Genomic DNA, 25,100 nt, shown 5'->3' with positions numbered 1-25,100 from the left:
GACTATCATATGCAAATTCTAGAATTGTTTACCCTCTCCAAAAATGTAGACTATCATATGTAATTTTTAGAATTTATGTCCCCACTCCAAACACATGGACCATCATATGCAATTTCTGGAATTTATTTCTCTTCCCAAAAACGTGAACTAACATATGCAATTTACGGGAATTGTTTCCCTTCTCAAAACACGTGTATATCATATACAATTTATGGAATTTTGTTCCCTTCTCCAAAAACGTGGACTATCAAATGCAATTTTCAAGAATTCCTTTCCCTTCACAAAATACGAGGACTATCATATGAGATTTTTGGAATTTCTATCACTTCAAGAAAAATGTGGACTATTATATTCAATTTAGTGATTTTGTTCCCTTCTCCAAAAACATGGACTATCATATGCGATTTTTGGAGTTTATTTCACTTCAAAAAATGTGGTATATCATATAAATTTCGGAAATTACTTTCCCCTCTCCAACAACATGGACTATCATTTGCAATTTCTGGAATTTCTTTCCCTTCCCCAAAAATGTGAACTATCATATGCAAATTCTAGAATTGTTTACCCTCTCCAAAAACGTGGACTATCATATGCAATTTCTATAAATTATGTCCCCACTTAAAAACATGGACTATGATATCAAGTTATGGAATTTATTTCCCTTCTCCAAAAACGTGAACTATCATATGCAATATCAGGAAATTCTTTCCCTTCTCTAAACACGTGTACTATCATATGCAATTTATGGAGTTTTGTTCCCATCTAAAAAAACGTGGACTATCATATGCAATTTTCAAAAATTGCGTTTCCTTCTCCAAAAAGAGAGGTCTATCATATGAATTTCTGAAATTACTTTCATCTCTCCAAAAACATGGACTATCATTTGCAATTTTCAAAAATTTCGTACCCTTCTCCAAAAAGCGTGGTCTATCATATGAATTTCTGAAATTACTTTCCCCTCTCCAAAAACAAAGACTATCATATGCAATTTATGGAATTTCTTTCCCTTCCCCAAAAACGTGGACTATCATATGCTATTTCTGGAAAGTATTTCCTTTTTCAAAAACGTGGACTATCATATGCAATTTCTAGAATTTCATTCCCTTCTCCAAAAACGTATATTATTATATGCAATTTCTCGAATTTATTCCCCTTCTCTAAAATCGGGGACTATCATAAGCAATTTCAGGAATCTCTTTCCCTTCTCCATAAACATGGTCTATCTTATACATTTCTTGGAATTTATTTCCCTTCTCCATAAACGTGGTCTATCATATGCAATTTTCCAGAACTCTTTTCCCTTCTCAAAATACGAGGATTATCATATGAGTTTTTTTTGAATTTCTATCACTTCTCGAAAAATGTGGACTATTATATTTAGTTTATTGAATTTTATTCCCTTCTCCAAAAACATGGACTATCATATGCGATTTTTGGAGTTTATTTCACTTCTCCAAAAAACGTGGTCTATCATATAAATTTCGGAAATTACTTTCCCCTCCAAAAACATGGACTATCATATGCAATTTTTGGAATTTCTTTCCTTTTTCCGAAAATGGGGACTATCATATGCAAATTCTAGAATTGTTTACCCTCTCCAAAAATGTAGACTATCATATGTAATTTTTAGAATTTATGTCCCCACTCCAAACACATGGACTATCATATGCAATTTCTGGAATTTATTTCCCTTCCCAAAAACGTGAACTAACATATGCAATTTACGGGAATTGTTTCCCTTCTCAAAACACGTGTATATCATATACAATTTATGGAATTTTGTTCTCTTCTCCAAAAACGTGGACTATCAAATGCAATTTTCAAGAATTCCTTTCCCTTCACAAAATACGAGGACTATCATATGAGATTTTTGGAATTTCTATCACTTCAAGAAAAATGTGGACTATTATATTCAATTTAGTGATTTTGTTCCCTTCTCCAAAAACGTGGACTATCATATGCGATTTTTGGAGTTTATTTCACTTCAAAAAATGTGGTATATCATATAAATTTCGGAAATTACTTTCCCCTCTCCAACAACATGGACTATCATTTGCAATTTCTGGAATTTCTTTCCCTTCCCCAAAAATGTGAACTATCATATGCAAATTCTAGAATTGTTTACCCTCTCCAAAAACGTGGACTATCATATGCAATTTCTATAAATTATGTCCCCACTTAAAAACATGGACTATGATATCAATTTATGGAATTTATTTCCCTTCTCCAAAAACGTGAACTATCATATGCAATATCAGGAAATTCTTTCCCTTCTCTAAACACGTGTACTATCATATGCAATTTATGGAGTTTTGTTCCCATCTAAAAAAACGTGGACTATCATATGCAATTTTCAAAAATTGCGTTTCCTTCTCCAAAAAGCGTGGTCTATCATATGAATTTCTGAAATTACTTTCATCTCTCCAATAACATGGACTATCATTTGCAATTTTCAAAAATTTCGTTCCCTTCTCCAAAAAGCGTGGTCTATCGTATGAATTTCTGAAATTACTTTCCCACTCCAAAAACAAATACTATCATATGCAATTTATGGAATTTCTTTCCTTCCCCAAAAACGTGGACTATCATATGCTATTTCTTGAAAGTATTTCCTTTTTCAAAAACTTGGACTATCATATGCAATTTCTAGAATTTCATTCCCTTCTCCAAAAACGTGTATTATTATATGCAATTTCTCGAATTTATTCCCCTTCTCTAAAATCGGGGACTATCATAAGCAATTTCAGGAATCTCTTTCCCTTCTCCATAAACATGGTCTATCTTATACGTTTCTTGGAATTTATTTCCCTTCTCCATAAACGTGGTCTATCATATGCAATTTTCCAGAACTCTTTTCCCTTCTCAAAATACGAGGACTATCATATGAGTTTTTTTTGAATTTCTATCACTTCTCGAAAAATGTGGACTATTATATTTAGTTTATTGAATTTTATTCCCTTCTCCAAAAACATGGACTATCATATGCGATTTTTGGAGTTTATTTCACTTCTCCAAAAAACGTGGTCTATCATATAAATTTCGGAAATTACTTTCCCCTCCAAAAACATGGACTATCATATGCAATTTTTGGAATTTCTTTCGTTTTTCCGAAAATGGGGACTATCATATGCAAATTCTAGAATTGTTTACCCTCTCCAAAAATGTAGACTATCATATGTAATTTTTAGAATTTATGTCCCCACTCCAAACACATGGACTATCATATGCAATTTCTGGAATTTATTTCCCTTCCCAAAAACGTGAACTAACATATGCAATTTACGGGAATTGTTTCCCTTCTCAAAACACGTGTATATCATATACAATTTATGGAATTTTGTTCCCTTCTCCAAAAACGTGGACTATCAAATGCAATTTTCAAGAATTCCTTTCCCTTCACAAAATACGAGGACTATCATATGAGATTTTTGGAATTTTTATCACTTCAAGAAAAATGTGGACTATTATATTCAATTTAGTGATTTTGTTCCCTTCTCCAAAAACGTGGACTATCATATGCGATTTTTGGAGTTTATTTCATTTCAAAAAATGTGGTCTATCATATAAATTTCGGAAACTACTTTCCCCTCTCCAACAACATGGACTATCATTAACAATTTCTGGAATTTCTTTCCCTTCCCCAAAAATGTGAACTATCATATGCAAATTCTAGAATTGTTTACCCTCTCCAAAAACGTGGAATATCATATGCAATTTCTATAAATTATGTCCCCACTTAAAAAACATGGATTATGATATCAATTTATGGAATTTATTTCCCTTCTCCAAAAACGTGAACTATCATATGCAATATCAGGAAATTCTTTCCCTTCTCTAAACACGTGTACTATCATATGCAATTTATGGAGTTTTGTTCCCATCTAAAAAAACGTGGACTATCATATGCAATTTTCAAAAATTGCGTTTCCTTCTCCAAAAAGCGTGGTCTATCATATGAATTTCTGAAATTACTTTCATCTCTCCAAAAACATGGACTATCATTTGCAATTTTCAAAAATTTCGTTCCCTTCTCCAAAAAGCGTGGTCTATCGTATGAATTTCTGAAATTACTTTCCCCACTCCAAAAACAAAGACTATCATATGCAATTTATGGAATTTCTTTCCTTCCCCAAAAACGTGGACTATCATATGCTATTTCTTGAAAGTATTTCCTTTTTCAAAAACTTGGACTATCATATGCAATTTCTAGAATTTCATTCCCTTCTCCAAAAACGTGTATTATTATATGCAATTTCTCGAATTTATTCCCCTTCTCTAAAATCGGGGACTATCATAAGCAATTTCAGGAATCTCTTTCCCTTCTCCTTAAACATGGTCTATCTTATACATTTCTTGGAATTTATTTCCCTTCTCCATAAACGTGGTCTATCATATGCAATTTTCCAGAACTCCTTTCCCTTCTCAAAATACGAGGACTATCATATGAGTTTTTTTTTAATTTCTATCACTTCTCGAAAAATGTGGACTATTATATTTAGTTTATTGAATTTTATTCCCTTCTCCAAAAACATGGACTATCATATGCGATTTTTGGAGTTTATTTCACTTCTCCAAAAAACGTGGTCTATCATATAAATTTCGGAAATTACTTTCCCCTCCAAAAACATGGACTATCATATGCAATTTTTGGAATTTCTTTCGTTTTTCCAAAAATGGGGACTATCATATGCAAATTCTAGAATTGTTTACCCTCTCCAAAAATGTAGACTATCATATGTAATTTTTAGAATTTATGTCCCCACTCCAAACACATGGACTATCATATGCAATTTCTGGAATTTATTTCCCTTCCCAAAAATGTGAACTAACATATGCAATTTACGGGAATTGTTTCCCTTCTCAAAACACGTGTATATCATATACAATTTATGGAATTTTGTTCCCTTCTCCAAAAACGTGGACTATCAAATGCAATTTTCAAGAATTCCTTTCCCTTCACAAAATACGAGGACTATCATATGAGATTTTTGGAATTTCTATCACTTCAAGAAAAATGTGGACTATTATATTCAATTTAGTGTTTTTGTTCCCTTCTCCAAAAACGTGGACTATCATATGCGATTTTTGGAGTTTATTTCACTTCAAAAAACGTGGTCTATCATATAAATTTGGGAAATTACTTTCCCCTCTCCAACAACATGGACTATCATTTGCAATTTCTGGAATTTCTTTCCCTTCCCCAAAAATGTGAACTATCATATGCAAATTCTAGAATTGTTTACCCTCTCCAAAAACGTGGACTATCATATGCAATTTCTATAAATTATGTCCCCACTTAAAAAACATGGACTATGATATCAATTTTTGGAATTTATTTCCCTTCTCCAAAAACGTGAATTATCATATGCAATATCAGGAAATTCTTTCCCTTCTCTAAACACGTGTACTATCATATGCAATTTATGGAGTTTTGTTCTCATCTAAAAAAACGTGGACTATCATATGCGATTTTCAAAAATTGCGTTTCCTTCTCCAAAAAGCGTGGTCTATCATATGAATTTCTGAAATTACTTTCATCTCTACAAAAACATGGACTATCATTTGCAATGTTCAAAAATGTTGTTCCCTTCTCCAAAAAGCATGGTCTATCATATGAATTTCTGAAATTACTTTCCCCTCTCCAAAAACAAAGACTATCATATGCAATTTATGGAATTTCTTGCCCTTCCCCAAAAACGTGGACTATCATATGCTATTTCTGGAAAGTATTTCCTTTTTCAAAAACATGGACTATCATATGCAATTTCTAGAATTTCATTCCCTTCTCCAAAAACGTGTACTATTATATGTAATTTCTCGAATTTATTCCCCTTCTCTAAATTCGGGAACTATCATAAGCAATTTCAGGAATCTCTTTCCCTTCTCCATAAACATGGTCTATCTTATACATTTCTTGGAATTTATTTCCCTTCTCCATAAACGTGGTCTATCATATGCAATTTTCAAGAACTCCTTTCCCTTTTCAAAATACGAGGACTATCATATGAGTTTTTTTTTAATTTCTATCACTTCTCGAAAAATGTGGACTTTTATATTTAGTTTATTGAGTTTTATTCCCTTCTCCAAAAACATGGACTATCATATGCGATTTTTGGAGTTTATTTCACTTCTCCAAAAAACGTGGTCTATCATATAAATTTCGGAAATTACTTTCCCCTCCAAAAACATGGACTATCATATGCATTTTTTGGAATTTCTTTCCTTTTTCCAAAAATGGGGACTATCATATGCAAATTCTAGAATTGTTTACCCTCTCCAAAAATGTAGACTATCATATGTAATTTTTAGAATTTATGTCCCCACTCCAAACACATGGACAATCATATGCAATTTCTGGAATTTATTTCCCTTCCCAAAAACGTGAACTAACATATGCAATTTACGGGAATTGTTTCCCTTCTCAAAACACGTGTATATCATAAACATGCACTATTATATCCATAAACATGCACAATTATTAGAATTACTTTCCCAAAAATGTAGACTATCATATGCTGTTTCTTGAATTTTTTACCTTCTCCAAAAATGTGGACTATCATATGCAATTCCTAGAATTTATGTCCTACTCCAAAAATATGGAATATCATATGCAATTTCTCAAATTTATTTCCCTTCTTCAAAATCGTGGACTATCATATGCAATTTCAGGAAATTCTTTCCCGTCTCCAAACATGAGACTATCATATGCAACTTATGGAATTTTGTTCCCTTCTCAAAAAACGTGGACTATCATATGCAATTTTCAAGAATTCCTTTCCCTTCTCCAAAAAAATGTGGTTTATCATATGAACTTCTGAAATTACTTTCCCCTCTCCAAAAATATGGACTATCATTTGTAATTTCTAGAATTTATGTCCTTGCTCCAAAAACGTGGACTATCATATGCAATTTCTTGAATTTATTTTCCTTCTCCAAAAACGTGGACTATCATATGCAATTTCAATAAATTCATTCCCTTCTCCAAACACATGGACTATCATATGCAATTTATGGAATTTTGTTTCCTTCTCCAAAAATATGGACTATCATATGCAACTTTCAAGAATTCCTTTTACTTCTCCAAAAAAACATGGTCTATCATATGAATTTCTGAAATTTGTTTCCCCTCTCCAAAAGCGTGGACTATCATTTGCAATTTCTAGAATTTCTTTCCCTTTTTCAAATAATGTGGACAATCATATGCAATCTCTTGAATTTTCTACCTTCTCCAAAACCGTGGACTATGATATGCCATTTATGGAATTTCTTTCACTTCTCCAAAAACGTGGACTATCATATGCAATTTCTGAAATTTATTTCCTTTCTTCAAAAATGTGGACTATCATATGCAATTTCAAGAAATTCTTTCTCTTCTCCAAAAACGTGGACTATCATATGCAATTTTTGGAATTTCTTTCACTTCTCCATAAACGTGGACTATCGTATGCAATTTTCAAAAATTCCTTTCACTTCTCCAAAAATGTGGACTCTCATATGCAATTTATGGAATTTTTCCCCTTCTCCAAAAACGTGGACTATCATATGCAATTTTAGGAATTTCTTTCCCTTCTCCAAAAAACATGGTCTATCATATGAATTTCTAAAACTTCTTTCCCTTCTCCAAAAACGTGGATTATCATATGCAATTTCAGGAAATTATTTCCCATCTCCAAACACGTGGACTATCATATGCAATTTATGGAATTTTGTTCCCTTCTCCAAAAACGTGGACTATCATATGCAATTTTCAAGGATTCCTTTCCCTTCTCCAAAAAACGTTGTCTATCATATGAACTTCTGAAATAAATTTCCCCTCTCCAAAAACGTGGACTATCATTTGCAATTTCTAGAATTTCTTTCCCTTTTTCAAATAATATGGACAATCATATGCAATTTTTTTGAATTTTTTACCTTTCTTAAAAAACGTGTTCTATCATATGTAATTTCTAGAGTTTACGTCGCTACTCCAAAAACGTGCACTATCTTATGAGAAATTCTGGTGTGATAGATTCAGCTATTGAGAAAGATATCGAGACATCCTGTCTGTCAAGGAATACTACAACAAGATACAGACATAAAATTATGCAATACTGAAACATAAAGAACACAAGTAATTGTTTCCCCAGTTCGGAGCAACCTCTCCTACATTTGGGGGCATACCAAGCCAGGAACAAGATCCATTATCAGCAGTATTAATTCGAAGCTAAACTCCCCGTCTACAGCTTCTCACTTAATCCCTACCAAATGCAATCTCTACCTTAAAAGATCCATCTAAGACACGAGGAACCCACCTCAATTCCCTAATCTTTCACCTGTACTAATTAACCTTTCAGAAGACATACTTCCATGACAATACCTAGCCAAGCCCCCTTGACTAAGAACACTAACTTAGAGTTGCTTAAAGTTTCCTCCAAGAACAATACACCTTTTGCCTACGGGCTTCAAGGTGAACAACATGTCTGTTGCTTAAAAGCTTCGAGACCTACACAGTTACCTTCCCACAACCCCAGAGGTTCACCTAACCTAGCCCTAATGATTACATCTTTTCAATACTCGACTGCCTTACCAAACCTAGGTTAAAATACTTCTATTTATAACCTATTCCCAACTAGATTTGGTCTTCTAATAGCAGCTTATTTTCTATTAGGCATATTTAGTTACTTCTGCTACAAGCAAGGTCTTCAATCTTTAGCTTCCTAAAATATCTCCATATTTAGAAACTATATATTCTTCATATTCTTTGAATATTCTACCATGATTCTTCTGATTGATTCTTTGAATATTTCTATTGATTCTTCAGACCTGTTTCGCAAATCACACATTGATTGATTGAGTGCATTATATTCCTGAATATTCTGCAATACTCTATAGTAATTAAATCACATAGATTTAATTAAAACTCTTCACTTCAGCTCAGGCATGATGTCGTGACATCCCATGTGACATGTTATTTTAGATGTTGAATTACTTCAACATAGCATGTTCTTGGCATTCCAGTGGGACTCTTGTTGTACCTGTTCTTTTTTATATATTACATTATTAACACTTATTATTTGTTTTACAAAAATTAGGCCAACTCACAAAATAGAGAACTAATAATCTCCCCCTTTGGTAAATTTTTGGCTAAAACAAATAAGTTACATATTACAGCACTTCAAACAAACACTGTCTACTAGTATCCCTCAGCAGTTGGATGGAGTCAATCTTCAATTAAAATGTCAGAGCATCTCGTTCAACATCTTCATCTTCAATTCAGTAGATCAAGAATACCGTCTTTAGATTGATTTCTTCTTTCAGTCTTCTGAGTGAGTTCCAATACAGCACAGACCTTAACACCTACTGCACCACTTATAGTGCTAAGAAGGTTTCGAGATCATTTGATGTCCACGAGGAAGAAGATGACCAACACTCCCCCTTAACCTAGACATCAATTCTTGTCACAGAAGACCTATGGGGCATAAGAGAGTTTACTAATCATTTTCTGATCAACACCCACTAGTCGACCTAGAGCGTAAGAGGAAACTTAAGAAGTATTTGCATGCTCCTCCGGATAACTCAGAACGCAAGTCACAATTGTGTTCATAACTCAGATCACAACTCACAAAGACACACTCTTCAGCAGATGACACGACTTCCTCTTTGACATGTCCAGCAATGGCAAATCAAGTTCCAAATTTATTTGGATTAAACCTAGAATTTTCTCTTCCTTTTATAAAATATTGTTGATATGTAAGCTAATGTGGCATAAGATCGCCACAGATTATCAACTAAAATTTAGAGAAAGACAGTTTGCCTATAAATGCAGTTTATGTCAGTAGGTAGAGGAAATTTCTCAACATTTATATGTATGAACTTTCATTAAAAAAATATATAATTTCTAAAAAATATAATTTTTTTTATTAAATAGACGAGATAATTAAATTTTAATAGTCTAGATTATTGACCCGTGTAGGTCGACTTGATCTACTCTTATCTTTATAGTTAAACATGAAAGAAAAAATGAAAAGAATAAAAACAAAATAGAGAGAGAAATATATGACATTTATGAACAAATACTATAAAGAAAGGAAAAAGTAGACAAATCGGCACCCCACAAATAATACAACAAAGTATAGATAGATAGATTTAGAAATTTATATTTGATTTTTTTTAATAAAAAAACAAAGCAACAAGCACAAAAATGGCATGACACGTGTACTCGGTGGGAGTTGCTTCATGTGAAGCCAATTGCTGGAACCTTCAAGGGTCACATCAATAAATATCACACCATTTCTCAATTTTCAACCAACTTTTTAATATTCTTTAATTTCAATTTTACATTTCTTCCCTAACAATTAAATTAAATCGACATAAATATTGACACCATTTCTTATTTTCCACCCTACTTTTTAATATTATTCAATTTTAATTTTACATTTTTTTCTCTAACAATTAAATCGACATAAATATTCATACCATTTCTCATTTTCCACCATACTTTTTAATATTCTTCAATTTCAAGTTTACATTTCTTCTCTAACAATTAAATCAACATAAATATTCACACCATTTCTCATTTTTCACCTTACTTTTCAATATTCTTCAATTTCAATTTTACATAAATTTTAAAGATGATAAAACGGACACGGTCAGTTAAATATCTTCACTGTATACACAATTTTTTTTCGGAATTTAAATTTTTAATTCAGATTCTTTAATATAATCTGTTTTATATACAACACTTTTTTACGACTTTTGCAAATATGATTAATCATATTTCTTTTAATGTAATTATAAATTTGAAAATTGTAATGTACGCTAAATAGGAATGAGAATAGGCTTGGTCGAGCTAGGCTATGCTAAATTTGAGTATAGTTTGTTAAAAAATTCAAAACTTAAGTCTGACCTGTAGTCTATTGTAGGCTTATTTTTTTGGCATGAGTCTGACATTTTTTAAGGTTTGATTGGCCTATTAGCCTACTTAAAAGTCTATTTCATTTGAATATTTGTAAATAAATCATTCAACTCAACTTTATATAGATTAACAAATTAAAAGATTAGTGAGATTAAATGTTTATTTTCATTGACTTATTTTAGTTTTACCTAGTAGCATGAATTTTGTGATACTATTTATTTGACAAAACTTATGGAAGCAACTTATGACATTGTTCATAAGATTTTTTTCATCTTATTTTGATAATTTCTTTAACATAACTAAGATTTATTTTTATATTTTAATTCAAAATACAAAATACAATATAATAATAATAAAATTATTCATATCTATTTAAATAGGTCGACCTCATAGGCTTAAAAGACTTTTTTAAATGACCTGTGGCCCAGCCTTTTTAGCTAAAACGGCTTATTAAAAAGCCTAGGCCTTTTCTATTTATCTAAAAAGACTAGCCTGACATAGCCTATGTAGGCTAGAGCTGTCAAAATAGACTCGGTCCATCGAGCCGATCCATAAGCCCAACAATTTAGTCGGGTTGGACCACAAAAATACCTTTAAAAAATACGATCTTGTCTTTTTGGGCCAATCCATCGGGCCTATGTTTTCATGGGTTGGGCTGGATCGAGCCAAGCGGGCTTTGGACTGGCCCATTAAAAAAAGATTTTGGTAAATTTTAGAGAAAAAAGATTGAGATAAGATATGATTGCATAAATGTGTTTTCAAATATAAAGAAAGGTTAAAGAGGATGAAGATATATTTTCAAGATGATGTGATCAAGGAAATGAATGTGAGATGAAGAGAAAATTTGATAAGTATTTGTGATAATATTAAGTTACTTTGTACTTTTACATGGACGTTTTTGTGGTATTCATGTATATTTATGGATAAATATTTTAAATCTCACTTATATACGTTTATATGACTCTCTACTTATATTATGTTACATTTATCCATTACATCATTTTTATAAAATTAAAACTATAATATTGAAATATGGGGCGGGCTGACCCATTGGACCGCACGGGCCTTTGAGAAATGGGTCAGACTCATTTTATGTAGTCCATTAAATAATCGGGTCAGACTGGGCTATTCTATTTTAACGTAGGCCCACCGGGACAGGCTGGACTGACCCATTTGATAACTCTAATAGAGGTTGGACCTTAAACCCCTGTTAGTCGGCATTGCCTATTCCCACCCCTAACGCCAGACCACCTCTGGCTCTTTTTATTCAAAATTTTACAATTACACCATCATCTATGTCTTATTCTCTTTTTTAAAAAAAAAAATTGAAAAGAGATTAAACGATACACACTTTAATTTTTTTTATTTAAATTATAAAATGAACATTCATTTTAAGTAAATTCATAAGATTAATTTGAGAAAGAAAATTCAAAAGAGAAAAAGTAATAGAAAAGAATAAAGGAAACTTAAAAAAAGAGAAAGAAAGAATATTAGCCAAGATAAGATGCACTTTCTACTATATTCAACTATTTTATCATTATTATTATTATTTCTATACTAAATAGTAGTAAAAGCAAAGATATCTTTTCCAAGAATAAACAAGCTTTATAAATAGTAATAAAAATTAACTTAAAGCGTTTTTTAATTTCATTTTTTGAATAAATAAATAAATAAATATATAAATAAATGCAACCATAGATCCAAAATCAATATAATTAAATAATATAGTATTAAATAATAGGGTAATGTTACAAAGTTTCAAATTAAGAGATAAATATAATAAAAAAAATTAAAAATTATAAAATAAATATATAATTAATAATTTTTTTTAATACAAAATTTTTATTTATGAATTTATTAACTTGTGTCTCAAGCCCTTAAGGCACAAGTTAGTTACCCTAAATAATATATAAATTAATTAATTATAGTTATAATATTTTATAACATAAAGTATTAAAGTTCCTCTCTCTTCTTCTTCACATTCATTTCATAATAACGCTTTTATTTTTCTTTTTCATTTTCATATTCATTTTCATTATAAGAAAAACTTCATTTTTTTTTTCTCTTTAGCTCAAAAACTTCAAATTAAATTCGAAAAATAAAAAAATAAAAATCTCTACGTTTTCAATTTTCGAAGTTCGTTTCAATGCTAACTGGTTCATACGACAATCTCCATCGAGTTTTGAAAAGTCTCAAACGACAAGTCGTTTTTCGAATCTGAGGTTTTTCTTCGTTTTTCTCTATCTTTCTGTGTAGTTTTCGTTTTCGCATTCGATTTGATTTTCAGATTCGAAGCTGTAGAATCAGCTCAAGTAATGTAGATTTGTATATTTTTAATTTTTTTATAATTTTTTACTTTTTTTTTATAATTTTTTACTTTTTTTTTGGGTATATTTTTCAAGAATTATTGTAGCATTAGTTTAATTAAGCTTTGATTATGATGATGAAGTTGTTATAATGATGATGAAGTTGTTATAGTTTCTGTAGCACTGACACCTCTGAAAAATGGTGGCAGATACTTTAATCTATTAGTTTTTCAAATTATTATTGGTGTTGCCGTGTCGGTATCGTGTTCGGGGTGTCTGTGATTCATAATTGAATTTTTGTTTATTTATTAATTAATTTATTAATTTATTTGTTTGAATTTTGTAGAAATTGGAGGAGTGATTTATGAAGCAGTTTGATGTGAATTTGATTTCCTGATTCAGAAATTAGGTTAAACATTCTTTGGTTTTCAGTTGGATTGAAATGTCAGGTATTGTATGATATTTACTTCTTTTGTAGTGATTTTTTGTTTTTGTTTTTGTTTTTGGGTTTATGATGTGTGTTGTAAATTGTGATTGATGTGATTTTGTGTGTGTGAGAAATTTGATTTTTTGTATTTGAAATGTGGTGGAAGGATTTGAAGGGCAATGTAGTAATGATGAAATTAGGGAGAGGAGATCAGATGTTGAGAATTCGGAAGATGAGAGGCGACAGTATTCTAAGATTGGAACATTGAAGAAGAAGGCGATGAATGCTTCTTCTAAATTTACTCATTCGCTTAAGAAAAGAGGGAAAAAGAAAATCGATTATAGGGTTCCGTCTGTGGCTATTGAGGATGTGAGAGATGCGCGAGAGGAGACTGCGGTGGTTGAATTGCGTCAAAGACTTGTTGAAAGGGGGAGTTTGCCTTCAATGCATGACGATTATCATTCGTTGCTGAGGTACTTTTCTTTATTTTTGTCCCCAAATTGTATCGCCAAATGGACTTTTTATCTTAGCTACATTGGTGAACTGTTCAACTTACAAGTGTGTTTTCATGAATGACAAGTGTTACGTTTTTATTCACTGACACAACATTGACTCTTGTTGCTATCTATTTCCCGGTAGGTTTCTTAAAGCTAGGGATTTTAATATTGAGAACACAATACAGATGTGGGAAGAAATGCTTGCGTGGCGAAAGGAATATGGAACTGATACAATTCTTGAGGTAATGATTCTAATTTATGACATAGCCGTGAAAGGTATAGTCGATTTAGACTGTAGAATGTTTTGGTGTAACAGAAGGACATTAGTATTTGCATTCGAGCTCAATGCTTGTTAGAAGATAGAACCTGCAAATAGTTCTTGATAGCATAAGGATTCAAGTGATTTGGTCCTTCTTGACAGAGCAGAATATTTTGCTTTTGTATTATTTGAATGTTTCATATCAGCATGTGATTGTGTTCTTTGCATAAGAGGCTTGATTCATGTCTTATTTGCTTCTAATGCGACGATTATCCTTTGAAGGATTTTGAATTTGAAGAGCTGGAAGGAGTATTGCAGTATTATCCTCAAGGTTACCATGGAGTCGATAAGGAAGGTAGGCCAGTTTACATTGAGAGGCTTGGGAAAGCTCATCCAAGCCGCTTGATGCGCATCACCACAATAGATCGGTATTTGAGATATCATGTCCAGGAGTTCGAGAAAGCTCTGCATGAGAAATTTCCAGCATGTTCCATTGCAGCAAAAAGACAGATTTTTTCGACAACAACAATCTTGGATGTACAAGGCTTGGTATGTTGGATTATACTAATACTGAAATCTGTCGATTATTCTGCGTGTCTGATAGTCTATGTTGCTTGCTGATAGTAGATTGTTTATATGTTTTGGATTCATTGAAAATGGTATCTGCCTAAAAACCAATCCATTTAGTGATCAATGTGGGTACAGGGAATGAAAAATTTCCCGCCATTGAAATGTTTTTCTGCTGAAATTTGAGCTGCCATTGAAATGTGTGATGCAGGGAATGAAAAATTTCTCGCCTACTGCAACAAATCTCTTGGCTTCCATAGCTAAAATAGATAGCTGTTACTATCCTGAGGTTTTTATCCCGCCATTCTCAAAGTAAATTTTATTTTCAGCTTTTTTCATTTCCGTGTGACAATTCTCCATTTGTATTTACAGACATTACATCAAATGTATATTGTCAATGCTGGTACTGGCTTTAGGAAGATGCTTTGGCCTGCTGCACAGAAATTTCTTGATCCCAAAACTACTTCAAAGATACAGGTGAAGGATATAACTACCAACCAGTAATCTTTAACACGCTCGTTTCCTACAAAGCTGCTGTTTCTTACATTCATTTCCCTAATTTTCAGATTCTTGAATCGAAGTCTCTATATAAATTACAGGAAGTCATTGACTCTAGGTATACCTCTGGCCTTTACCATGCGGCATTGTAGTTTCTATTTAACTAACTGATGTATTTGGTGTGTGCAAATGTATTATGCAGTCAGTTGCCAGAATTTCTAGGTGGTTCGTGTACATGTTCCCGCGATGGTGGATGTCTTAGGACTAACAAGGGTCCATGGAATGATCATAATATCATGAAGGTAATGTTTCTCTGCTATCTCGCATCTTAGCTCTTACTTGTGCATGCTTATGAAAATATATATGGCTTAGAAATGCTTTGTTAAACTAGCATTTGGAAAACTGATGAAGATATTCTGATTTTAGCTGGTACGAAACACGGAGGGAACTTTTGTGAGGCAAATTACCAGGTCGTCCAATGAAAAGCACAATTTTGACTCCTTTCAGTTACAGTCACTGAAGGCAAGTTTCAGTCTTTTGGACATAAAAAAAAATTGGGATTTCACAAGTGCTTACTATTTTACGGTAGGTACACGCGTTCCTTACAATTGTATGGTTTTATAACTTTTTCCTCATCCCCCAGGAACGATGCGGTGATTCGTCAACAGCAGAATCAGGGTCTGATTTTAATGATAACTCATCTCCTACAAGACAACGGAACTATAATTATCCTCGTTTAGCACCCGTTCGGGAAGAAGTGAGTTTCAAAATCTGCTCACTCTTATTTTAGAATCCTCATTCTCATCTTAACATACTCCATGTACATTTTGTGGGATTGTCTTTAGCTTTTAATCATACCTAATCACTATACCTATGCAGGTCAGGGTACCGGATGCCAATGGCTACTACAGCTGTGATGATAATACTTTATTGACTCAGAATGTGATTGAAAATGACCAACTTCACCTTACTCAAAAGCATTCATTGGAAATTAATGATACCGAGAATGGGAATGTTGCTTATAGGACAAATTCAGAAGGTATTGAATCAATTGTAATTATATGTTCCTTTCATATATTCCATGTAGAATTCAAGTTGTGCATATACCTTGGTATATTTGGATGTGGAATTTGGAAATATTGACAAGTATTTCAATATTATCCTTATCTTTCTATAGTCGCACTAATTTTTTTTTAATTTTTCAGGGGCTTTGGTCAGAAATTTGTTGAGCGTTATGAAGGAAAAATTAGCTAAAATAAATTTCTTATATATGCCACAAGCGCTGGCATCCTTCATTGAAAGACTTGTTGAGTTCATCTTCAGTCTAAGATTTGAATTTTGGAGAACACCTAGCATTGTTCACCCATCAAATTCCACAGAACATGATATTAATAACCATTCAGAAGCTATTGAAGCTAGTTCTGAAAGAGAGTGCATTCTTCCTTGTGAACATCGTCTTCAAAGACTAGAAAGAGTATTCGACGAACTTAACAACAAACCCGACGGTATGCCTTTGGAGAAGGAGAAAATGCTTATGGATTCCTTGGATAGAATAAAGTCTGTTGAGTTTGACCTTGAGAAGACAAAGAGGGTATTCATCTATGCTTTTATCAATCGTCTATTTCTTTTGATTATGGTGTCTAAATTTAGTGAGTTTTCTGCAGGTATTACATGCCGCAGTGATGAAGCAACTTGAAATTACTGATTTACTGGAGAATATGAAGCAGCCAAAGTTTCGAGTAAGTTCATCGTTTTATGATACTAGTGATTAACACCCGTGGAAGAAGTTATTTCATCTTAATACTTGTAAAGTTGTTGGGTGGTATAATGTTTGAACTTGGAAAAATATAGAAATATATGAAAGAAATTTAATACTACATGTGAAATAGTTACAACTATATATGATGATGTTCTGCAACATATGATTAAGTGATAACTTTTTCTTGTTTCTTGTCTTATTGAAACTTAACATTTAACAATAAAAAAAATATCAGTCTTACATTCCATGTAATAAACTAATTCTTCATAAAATACCTTGAAAAAAAAGAAAACAAAATATTAGCTATTTTTTCATTTAGCACTACAAGTCTACGAAATATGAAAAAGTTATGATTATAATATTAACTTCATAAAAATAATAAATTATCATACGGATTAACATATAGATTATCAAAGTGTTAAATCTTATAAAAATTGAAATTTTTTAAAAGAGTTAAATTAAGAAAAGTGGAGATGGGTAATTTGTCCTGGTACATTCAACATCTTAAAACATTACAACAAAACATCATTGTACTTGGACACATGCCAAACTAAAACTTAAACACCTTAAACCTACACATTTAAACACATCAAACTTCATATTAAACATAAATATTTTTTCTACAACAAAATGATTGGTACCACTGAGAGTTTATGAATAGTTCTATAGTCCTGCATGCCTCAGGGCGACAACATTGAAGTATTGAGGAGGCAATGTGACCGGAAACACCAACTTATCTCCCAGTTTCTGTTCCTTCACAAACTCATACCAACCCTTGCCAATATATTTTTTCTATGCATCTCTGTTGGAGGTCATTATCTTGCAGTCATGATGTGTTCTAAAGTTTTCATCAACCAAAGTTATAGTTGTTTGTTTGAGACATTTTTCTCTTCGACTAATACACAGTAAGAACTTAAGTGTTGTTACCAAAACCCATTATCCTCACCATCCTCATTGTTACAAAAACACAAATCCAGTTTGTTGCAAAATTGGTTCATCCAAATTATAGACACGCATAGTAACTATTCCTGAGCTCTTTGTGGTACCAATCATTTGTTGCGGAAGAAATATGTTTAATATGAGACTGATGTGTTTAACTGTGTGTGTACGAGTACAATGTTGTTACTATGTTTTATGATGTTGAATGTATCAGGACAATTTACAAATATGTATGATGAGCGTATGCTGTAATATAATAGTATTTATGTTACTAATTTGTTGTGATGATTTCACTTTTTTAATTTAACCTTAAATAATTTTGATATTTATGAAGCTAATATCATAATCTGATATAACCCTTTTAAAAATAAATTTGAAGAGTGGGAAAAACCTCGAAAATACAAACTTTTCTTACTTCTGTAATTAATCTTTTCAATCCTATAGATTGCTTCTGTGAACTTGAGTTGGGCCTGTAATGGTTTCTTATTAACTTTTGCTCTATTATTCCTGCAGCAAAGAAGGCTATTCTGTTGAATCATCGTTTTCAGTTACAGAAGTTCTTAAAATGTCATATACGAAGTCGAAGCGCGACCGTTGATCCTCAAATGTTGATCCGACCCAACCCAACGAAGCATGAGTTGAGGGAGTAGACAATTCAAGCCTAATGGGTTGCTAACAGAGCATACATACATACTAAAGAGATTCATGAGAATTTGGTATAGTACACAGCTCACTTTGTTTTATATATGTTACTAATAAATAATAAACAATATATAATGTAGATTTCTTCTTATATATGCTCCTTTTCCCCTCAATTTTCTCAGTAAATAAGGGACAAAATTTGTATTGTAATGTTATATTCAGTATTATACAGTGTAGAGAATAGAAAGATAACAGAAAAGTTTACAGTGCTAAAAATTTTAAAAATTCGTGTGTATTGTTTATTGAATCTATAGTAGAAATGATAATATTAGACAAAATGTTCGGGGTAAACCTATAATAGAAAAAATTGTCGAAAATAGATTAGATGAAGAGAAATCAAATAATTAGTAAGAGAAATTTTTTTTAAAATTATAAGAGAAATTATTAAGATCTTGAGATTAATGTTAGATAGAAACATGGTTTATATATAATATTATGACGAAAGTTGATTCATGTGGCTGACCGACTTTATTTAGTGAAATAAATTTCGGTTTCTTGTTATTGTTGATGTGTAATCTAAAGTTTTATTCAAAACATTTGGTAGACATGGAATATAATATAATGTATATTAATTAGTAACTAATATGTTGAAAATGAAATTTCTTGTCACATTCCAATGTCCAACATAGTGGCTTTGCCTACTTTGCACTTTTTTTTGTAGACAAAACCTACTTTTCACATAAAACAAGTAAAATCATAAGTAGGATTGCAATGTATTAAGAGCCAAAAAAAAGAAAAGAAAAATAGATAGCAATGCATTACAATCAATTCCACATGAAGCAATATTTTGCACAAGTGGATTACCTAATTCTAGCACTAATTTGTAATTTTCTTATTGTCTTGTTTAAACTTAAATTCAATTTTACCTCACTATTTTGAGAAGAAGGTTGAATTAAAGTGGTATTACTATTAATGAAAGTTGAGTTAAAGTGGTATTATTTGAGTTTGGTCCATTGAAACTACTTTGAATTTTATAACTATACAAGCTAAGAGTTTAAAAAAAAAATTATTTTTGCATCCAAGATTATTGTTATTATTATTTACATGTTTAAAAAACATTTAAAGTTTCATCTACTAAAATATTTGTTCATTTTAAACTTCTAATAACGAGATAAAAGATCTATGAATAAATGTGATAGCTAAAGAATGCACTTTTAAAAACAATAAAAATAGTATTTTGACATTTTCAAGAATTTTAAAAATGCTAAAATGTGAGTACATAGTTTTTGAACATTTCATAATTTTTGTTGCCATTGCTTCAATATAATTCAACTATTTATTTCCACCCTTTGACTTTTTTTTTGGTTAATTGTATTTTCAAAAGTAATTTGACATTATCCAACATTGAATCAATTTTTAAAAATAATAGTTTAAACTCCAATTAGCTTTCCAAAAATATTTCTCTTAACATTAATTTTATCAAAGTCTAAATCAAACTACTAATCTATTGATTGAATGTCAAATAATAATTTTTTTCTTGACTCAATATAACTAAATAATTCAACAATGGTACTCGTCATTAAACTTAAATTTTATTGATTTAAAATTTTAAAAATATTTTTTATGAGAGCTTTTTTTATAATTGTGGTAATCATTTCAAATTTATTTGCTTAAAACTTAAAAATATAATTTTGATATTCTATAACATAAATATTTATCATTAATATAATTAAAATCACATAAAATTTTAAAATTATATAAAAGGAACTAAATTCTGTAACACGAAGAAGAGACACATATATTAACACCCATTGGCTTGTATTTTTTCTTCAACCTAAATTCTTTATATCTTAGACGATCTTTATAAGTAAACAAAATTTGGAGTGCGTATGATATATCAAAGGAGCATAGATAAATAAAAAATATAGTTAACTAAATTATATACTCGCATAATAATATTATAATATAATAAATTAAATATTTAAATTAATATTACAACAGTTTCCCACCAGATAATTATGCATGCATTTAAATATTATTTATCTTTAAATTTTTGAGATTTTTAGTCAAAGAATTTATTATAAGTCGGTTTTTTAGAATTGAGAATTCTGAACATCACAAATCACTCTCTTTTTTGTTTTTGAAGTCACTTGGTCAACATGATCCAAATCATTCTTCTCTTTCATCTTCTACAACTCAGATTTCAAATTTTCTTCCATTTGTTTCGTGAGGCCTGTAGCTTGAACCAGCACAATACTTCTCATCAAATATGTCTCTAGCAGTTGGATCATATTTTTGAAACCTGTCTTTTTGCATTGTTGAGATATCTAGAAGCATTCAAGTGGTCAAAGAGAGAGAGAAAAGTCAACCCATTTTTTCCCAAAAATGGAACTCAGAGGCACCTCGTTGTGAGGTTGTGAGAACTGCTATCTTCAATGCCTTGGAATGACATTTTATGAGTTAAAGGAAGAGGAAGTCTCCAAAACAGCGTGACTTTTCTCAAGACCACTTTTCTGCTTCTTGAGCGAGGAAGATGGCTTTACTTTAGAATTAGTTATGAGCTGTTGAATTTTTAGAGGAAGGCCTGGACAAGTTTCTCTTCAACCATTGTCTTCCTTTCTTTTAAGAGCCCAAGTCATCAAATCGAAGGAACCGCTTTTCTAGTTTGGAGGACCCGTTTCATTCCTCTTGACTTTTTCCCGATTCATCATCATCTATTTATTCTTTTTAATAGACAAGAAAGTCATTCTTATTTTAAAATAAAAAAAGGGGAAACTGAGATTAAAAATAAGGGTTGAATATAACGTATATGTGTTAACAAAGGACATCACTTACCCAAAAAAAATCATGAGAGAAGGAAAGTCTCCATCATACCTCATCAAATCTTTCACACTAAAAGGTTGAAATTTCGATAAGAAGTTAACCCCGTCTTTCTCAGTCTCGTTATGCTTATCAAAATTATAATAAATAATGGATAGAGGCACACATGTCTAGTAGATAGGAAACTAATAGGTGTCATCCTTGTTAAAAATAACCTTGTGGTAATTAACATCACCCCGAACTAGGATGGACTTATCTTTCCAGTCCTTATAGTTAGACAAGTAAGGGGTAAGAAGGACTTTCCAAGAATATTAGTAAAGGAAACTTAACTCCCTTTGTTTATACCCTTTTGATTTCATAGAAATAAAAAAGATGTCCACGTTATGGGTAATGTCAAGACCTCTGCAAATAATTTCAAAACCACAAACAAAGACCCAAATGTTAGGATGAAATTAGGAAGGATCAACATTTATAGCCTTCAATGCCTTCGCTTAAAAACAATGAAGGGTACGCCAACTCCAAAGTATATATCACCCCGGTATAAAAATAAAAATATTCATCGTCTACTCTAGGTCGTCACGTGCACACCTTTTCACCATCCAAAAAGGCCCTAGCACTACGTCGGCTTTATTTCCCGTATTGGATACGTTGAATCCAACTCATAAAGTTTGTACCAAATCTTTGTCATTATAGAGGAAATCATTACTTGTCACTTTATCACATAAAGCGGTGCTTCCTGGAGTGGTGACAACCATAAGCAACCTCGCTAATCTTGGGGGAAGAAGACATTAAATTAACACTATTATCACTAGATAAACTATTGTAGCCACTCAACACTTCCATTTCTACAAATCTCTAATCTACCTAACCATCAACCTGTTTCAAGTTGTTCAAATAACAAATACATAACTCTCATCTCAAAATTTGTTTTTGGTTCAACCTTTTCCCTGAAGAATCATACTCCTTAATAAATACCACGCCTAGATAAGTAAAAATGGAAAAGATAAGATGATAAAAAGAAAGTTTTCTGAGCGTAAAAGAGGAAAAAAAGAGATAACAAGTGTTCTTTATTCATTAAGTTTAAAGAAGACAAATCAGTGTAATAAAAAGAAAGAAAAAAAACAAGAGAAAAATATGACCCAAGGTCTAAAATTTCATTAAAGGATATTGATGCGAAAGATTGAAACCCTAGTTTTATAGGCTAGAAGCTCCTAGGGTCATAATCATTTTTCTAGTTTAAAGTGGAAGACATAACATACACGCCTCGTGTTTTGGAAACTGTGTACCTTTATGTCTATACTGACCTCCATATGCTCGATTTCCTTATAATTTAAAGTACGTTGCCCCTACATCCCTCTTGCTTGAGGGCATGTGTACATATTTTCATATACTAACCTCTATATGCCCAGTTTTCTTATAAGTCAAAGCATTTCGCCCATAATCGCCTCTTGCTTGAGGAACTGTGTACAAGTATGTCAATACAAACCTCTGCACTACATGCATAAAGCCTATAGAGGACTGGGAGGAAAAGAGGACTACGACTTTTGGAAGAGATGGTGAGTTCGCACAATGATCTCGTGATCAACTTAAGTTAAGGGTCAGATACTAGTTCATCGTTAAGCAATCATACTCTTTAATAAGCTCATCCAATCTCGTGGCCGAATTAAGTTAAGGGCACAATGCAAGATCGATGTCAATAAACAATCCATAATTTTAAATAACCGTTTCATATATATATATATATATATATATATATATATATATATATATATATATATATATATATATATATATATATATATATATATATATAGGAGGGATCAAATTACACCCGAAGAGTTACACCACGAGTTACACTCGTTCAATAACTACATCTCGAATTAATATTTTTTAAATTTAACCGTTGGATTGAAACATAATATCATATAGATCATACCTATAAAGTTTGAGCTTAATCTATAATGATTTACTATATCATCAAGATATCCAAAGATTAACGTCAAAATGAGCTTTCATATAACGTTAATTTTAATGTAATTCAATGACATAGTAAATCATTATAGATTAAGCTCAAACTTTATAGGTATGATCTATATGATATTATGTTTCAATCCAACGGTTGAATTTATAAAATACTAATTCGAGATGTAGTTATTGAACGAGTGTAACACGTGGTGTAACTCTTCGGGTGTAATTTGATCCCTCCTCATATATATATATATATATATATATATATATATATATATATATATATATATATATATATATATATATATATATATATATATATATATATATATATATATATATATATATATATATATATATATATGAAAAGTTAAAATATAAAAACACATAAGAATAACCGCTCAAACCGTACCGCAAACATTCCTATCCATATCTATACTAACATCAAAGCTACAAATTTCATTCTTCATAAAGCCCTTTTTACTGCCTCTAGGAGACATGTTGAAAATTTTGAAATTGAAAAAGAGAGTGGAATATAAAAAGAGCATTTACATTTGCAGCTAGTTCTTTTTATTTTTGCGCGTTTTCTGTCTAGTGTGTGCTGTCATACATTAACTTGTTATGGATCCTCTCTGTCATCTTTTTTTATTTTATTTCCAAATGTTAGTTCAACCTCCACACGTATATCATTGCCACTCATTTTTCTTTTTCTTATTATAAATCTTTTTATATATCAATATTCAATATCATTATATCAAAATTAACTAACCAACACATTTTTGATAATGGGGGATTTTTTTAAGTATAATTTCTTTACTTTAACTAAAAATAACCATATTCAATCTATTATCAAATATCAATTATAAATAAATCTTTTAATTTTAATTTTTTAAAATAAATTATAAATAATTTTATAAAAATTTATCAATGTTGATTCAGTTGATAAAATTAAGAAAAAATGGGTGATGCACTGGTTAACCAATCACAATCATGTATCCAATTCTATCACACATTTATGTTTAAAAAAATTTAATGACATAATAAATTGTTTGTTTTCTATTGGATGACAGTGTAAAATTGTTTTACACTCTCATGTGCATATCCATTAAACCCTAAAATTAATATAAATTACTGATTTAATATTTAATATTTAATTATTATATTTATATGTAATTAAATATTTAATAAATTTTTATTTTTATTTAATAATCATTGATATTTATAAATATATTAAAATTTAAAATAAAATATTCAACGAGTTTCAACTCTAATCTCGAACACCAATTCACATAAATTTTAAAAGTTTTTATTTCAAAAGTATACAATAAATAAAAATTTGAATCTTAGATAAAATAATTAAAATTCAAATAATTAATATTAAGTTGAAATAAATAATTTTGTTTTTAAATTTCTTATTATTTTAAAAATAATTTGTATAATATTGAACAAAACAAAAATATCATAATTGTATTCTAGCTGTTTTTGTTTCAATATGTGTTTCATATAATAACATAAACACTAACA

At 30.9% G+C, this 25,100-nt stretch overlaps 1 protein-coding gene across 2 annotated transcripts; it reads left to right on the top strand.

Moving 5' to 3' along the window:
* The first annotated feature begins 12,899 nt into the window (after positions 1 to 12,899).
* Positions 12,900 to 19,137, top strand: LOC131593495 (phosphatidylinositol/phosphatidylcholine transfer protein SFH13). Of its 2 annotated transcripts, none has more exons than XM_058865997.1 (15): positions 12,900 to 13,116; positions 13,547 to 13,649; positions 13,794 to 14,100; positions 14,267 to 14,366; positions 14,666 to 14,932; positions 15,162 to 15,239; positions 15,323 to 15,427; positions 15,517 to 15,566; positions 15,651 to 15,750; positions 15,875 to 15,970; positions 16,092 to 16,205; positions 16,328 to 16,487; positions 16,654 to 17,039; positions 17,113 to 17,187; positions 18,660 to 19,137. In XM_058865997.1, exons 2-15 carry the CDS (start codon positions 13,643 to 13,645, stop codon positions 18,678 to 18,680), a joined length of 1,866 nt encoding a protein of 621 aa, XP_058721980.1. In that variant the 5' UTR covers positions 12,900 to 13,116; positions 13,547 to 13,642; the 3' UTR covers positions 18,681 to 19,137. The 2 variants fall into 2 exon arrangements, with proteins under 2 accessions (XP_058721980.1, XP_058721981.1); XM_058865998.1 differs by lacking the exon at positions 12,900 to 13,116 and adding an exon at positions 13,166 to 13,206.
* The last annotated feature ends 5,963 nt before the right edge of the window (positions 19,138 to 25,100 follow it).

Source organism: Vicia villosa, linkage group LG3, assembly GCF_029867415.1.
Source record: "Vicia villosa cultivar HV-30 ecotype Madison, WI linkage group LG3, Vvil1.0, whole genome shotgun sequence".
In the NCBI taxonomy this organism is placed as follows: domain Eukaryota; kingdom Viridiplantae; phylum Streptophyta; class Magnoliopsida; order Fabales; family Fabaceae; genus Vicia; species Vicia villosa.
The sequence above is the reverse complement of the archived record's forward strand: the minus strand, read 5'-3'. Positions and strand labels throughout refer to the sequence as shown.

Excerpts from the sequence above, each read along its gene's own strand:
- LOC131593495 (XM_058865997.1), top strand. Across the intron at positions 15,751-15,874 it reads ATGATCATAATATCATGAAG|CTGGTACGAAACACGGAGGG; the intron begins GTAATGTTTCTC and ends TTCTGATTTTAG. Across the intron at positions 16,206-16,327 it reads TAGCACCCGTTCGGGAAGAA|GTCAGGGTACCGGATGCCAA; the intron begins GTGAGTTTCAAA and ends ATACCTATGCAG.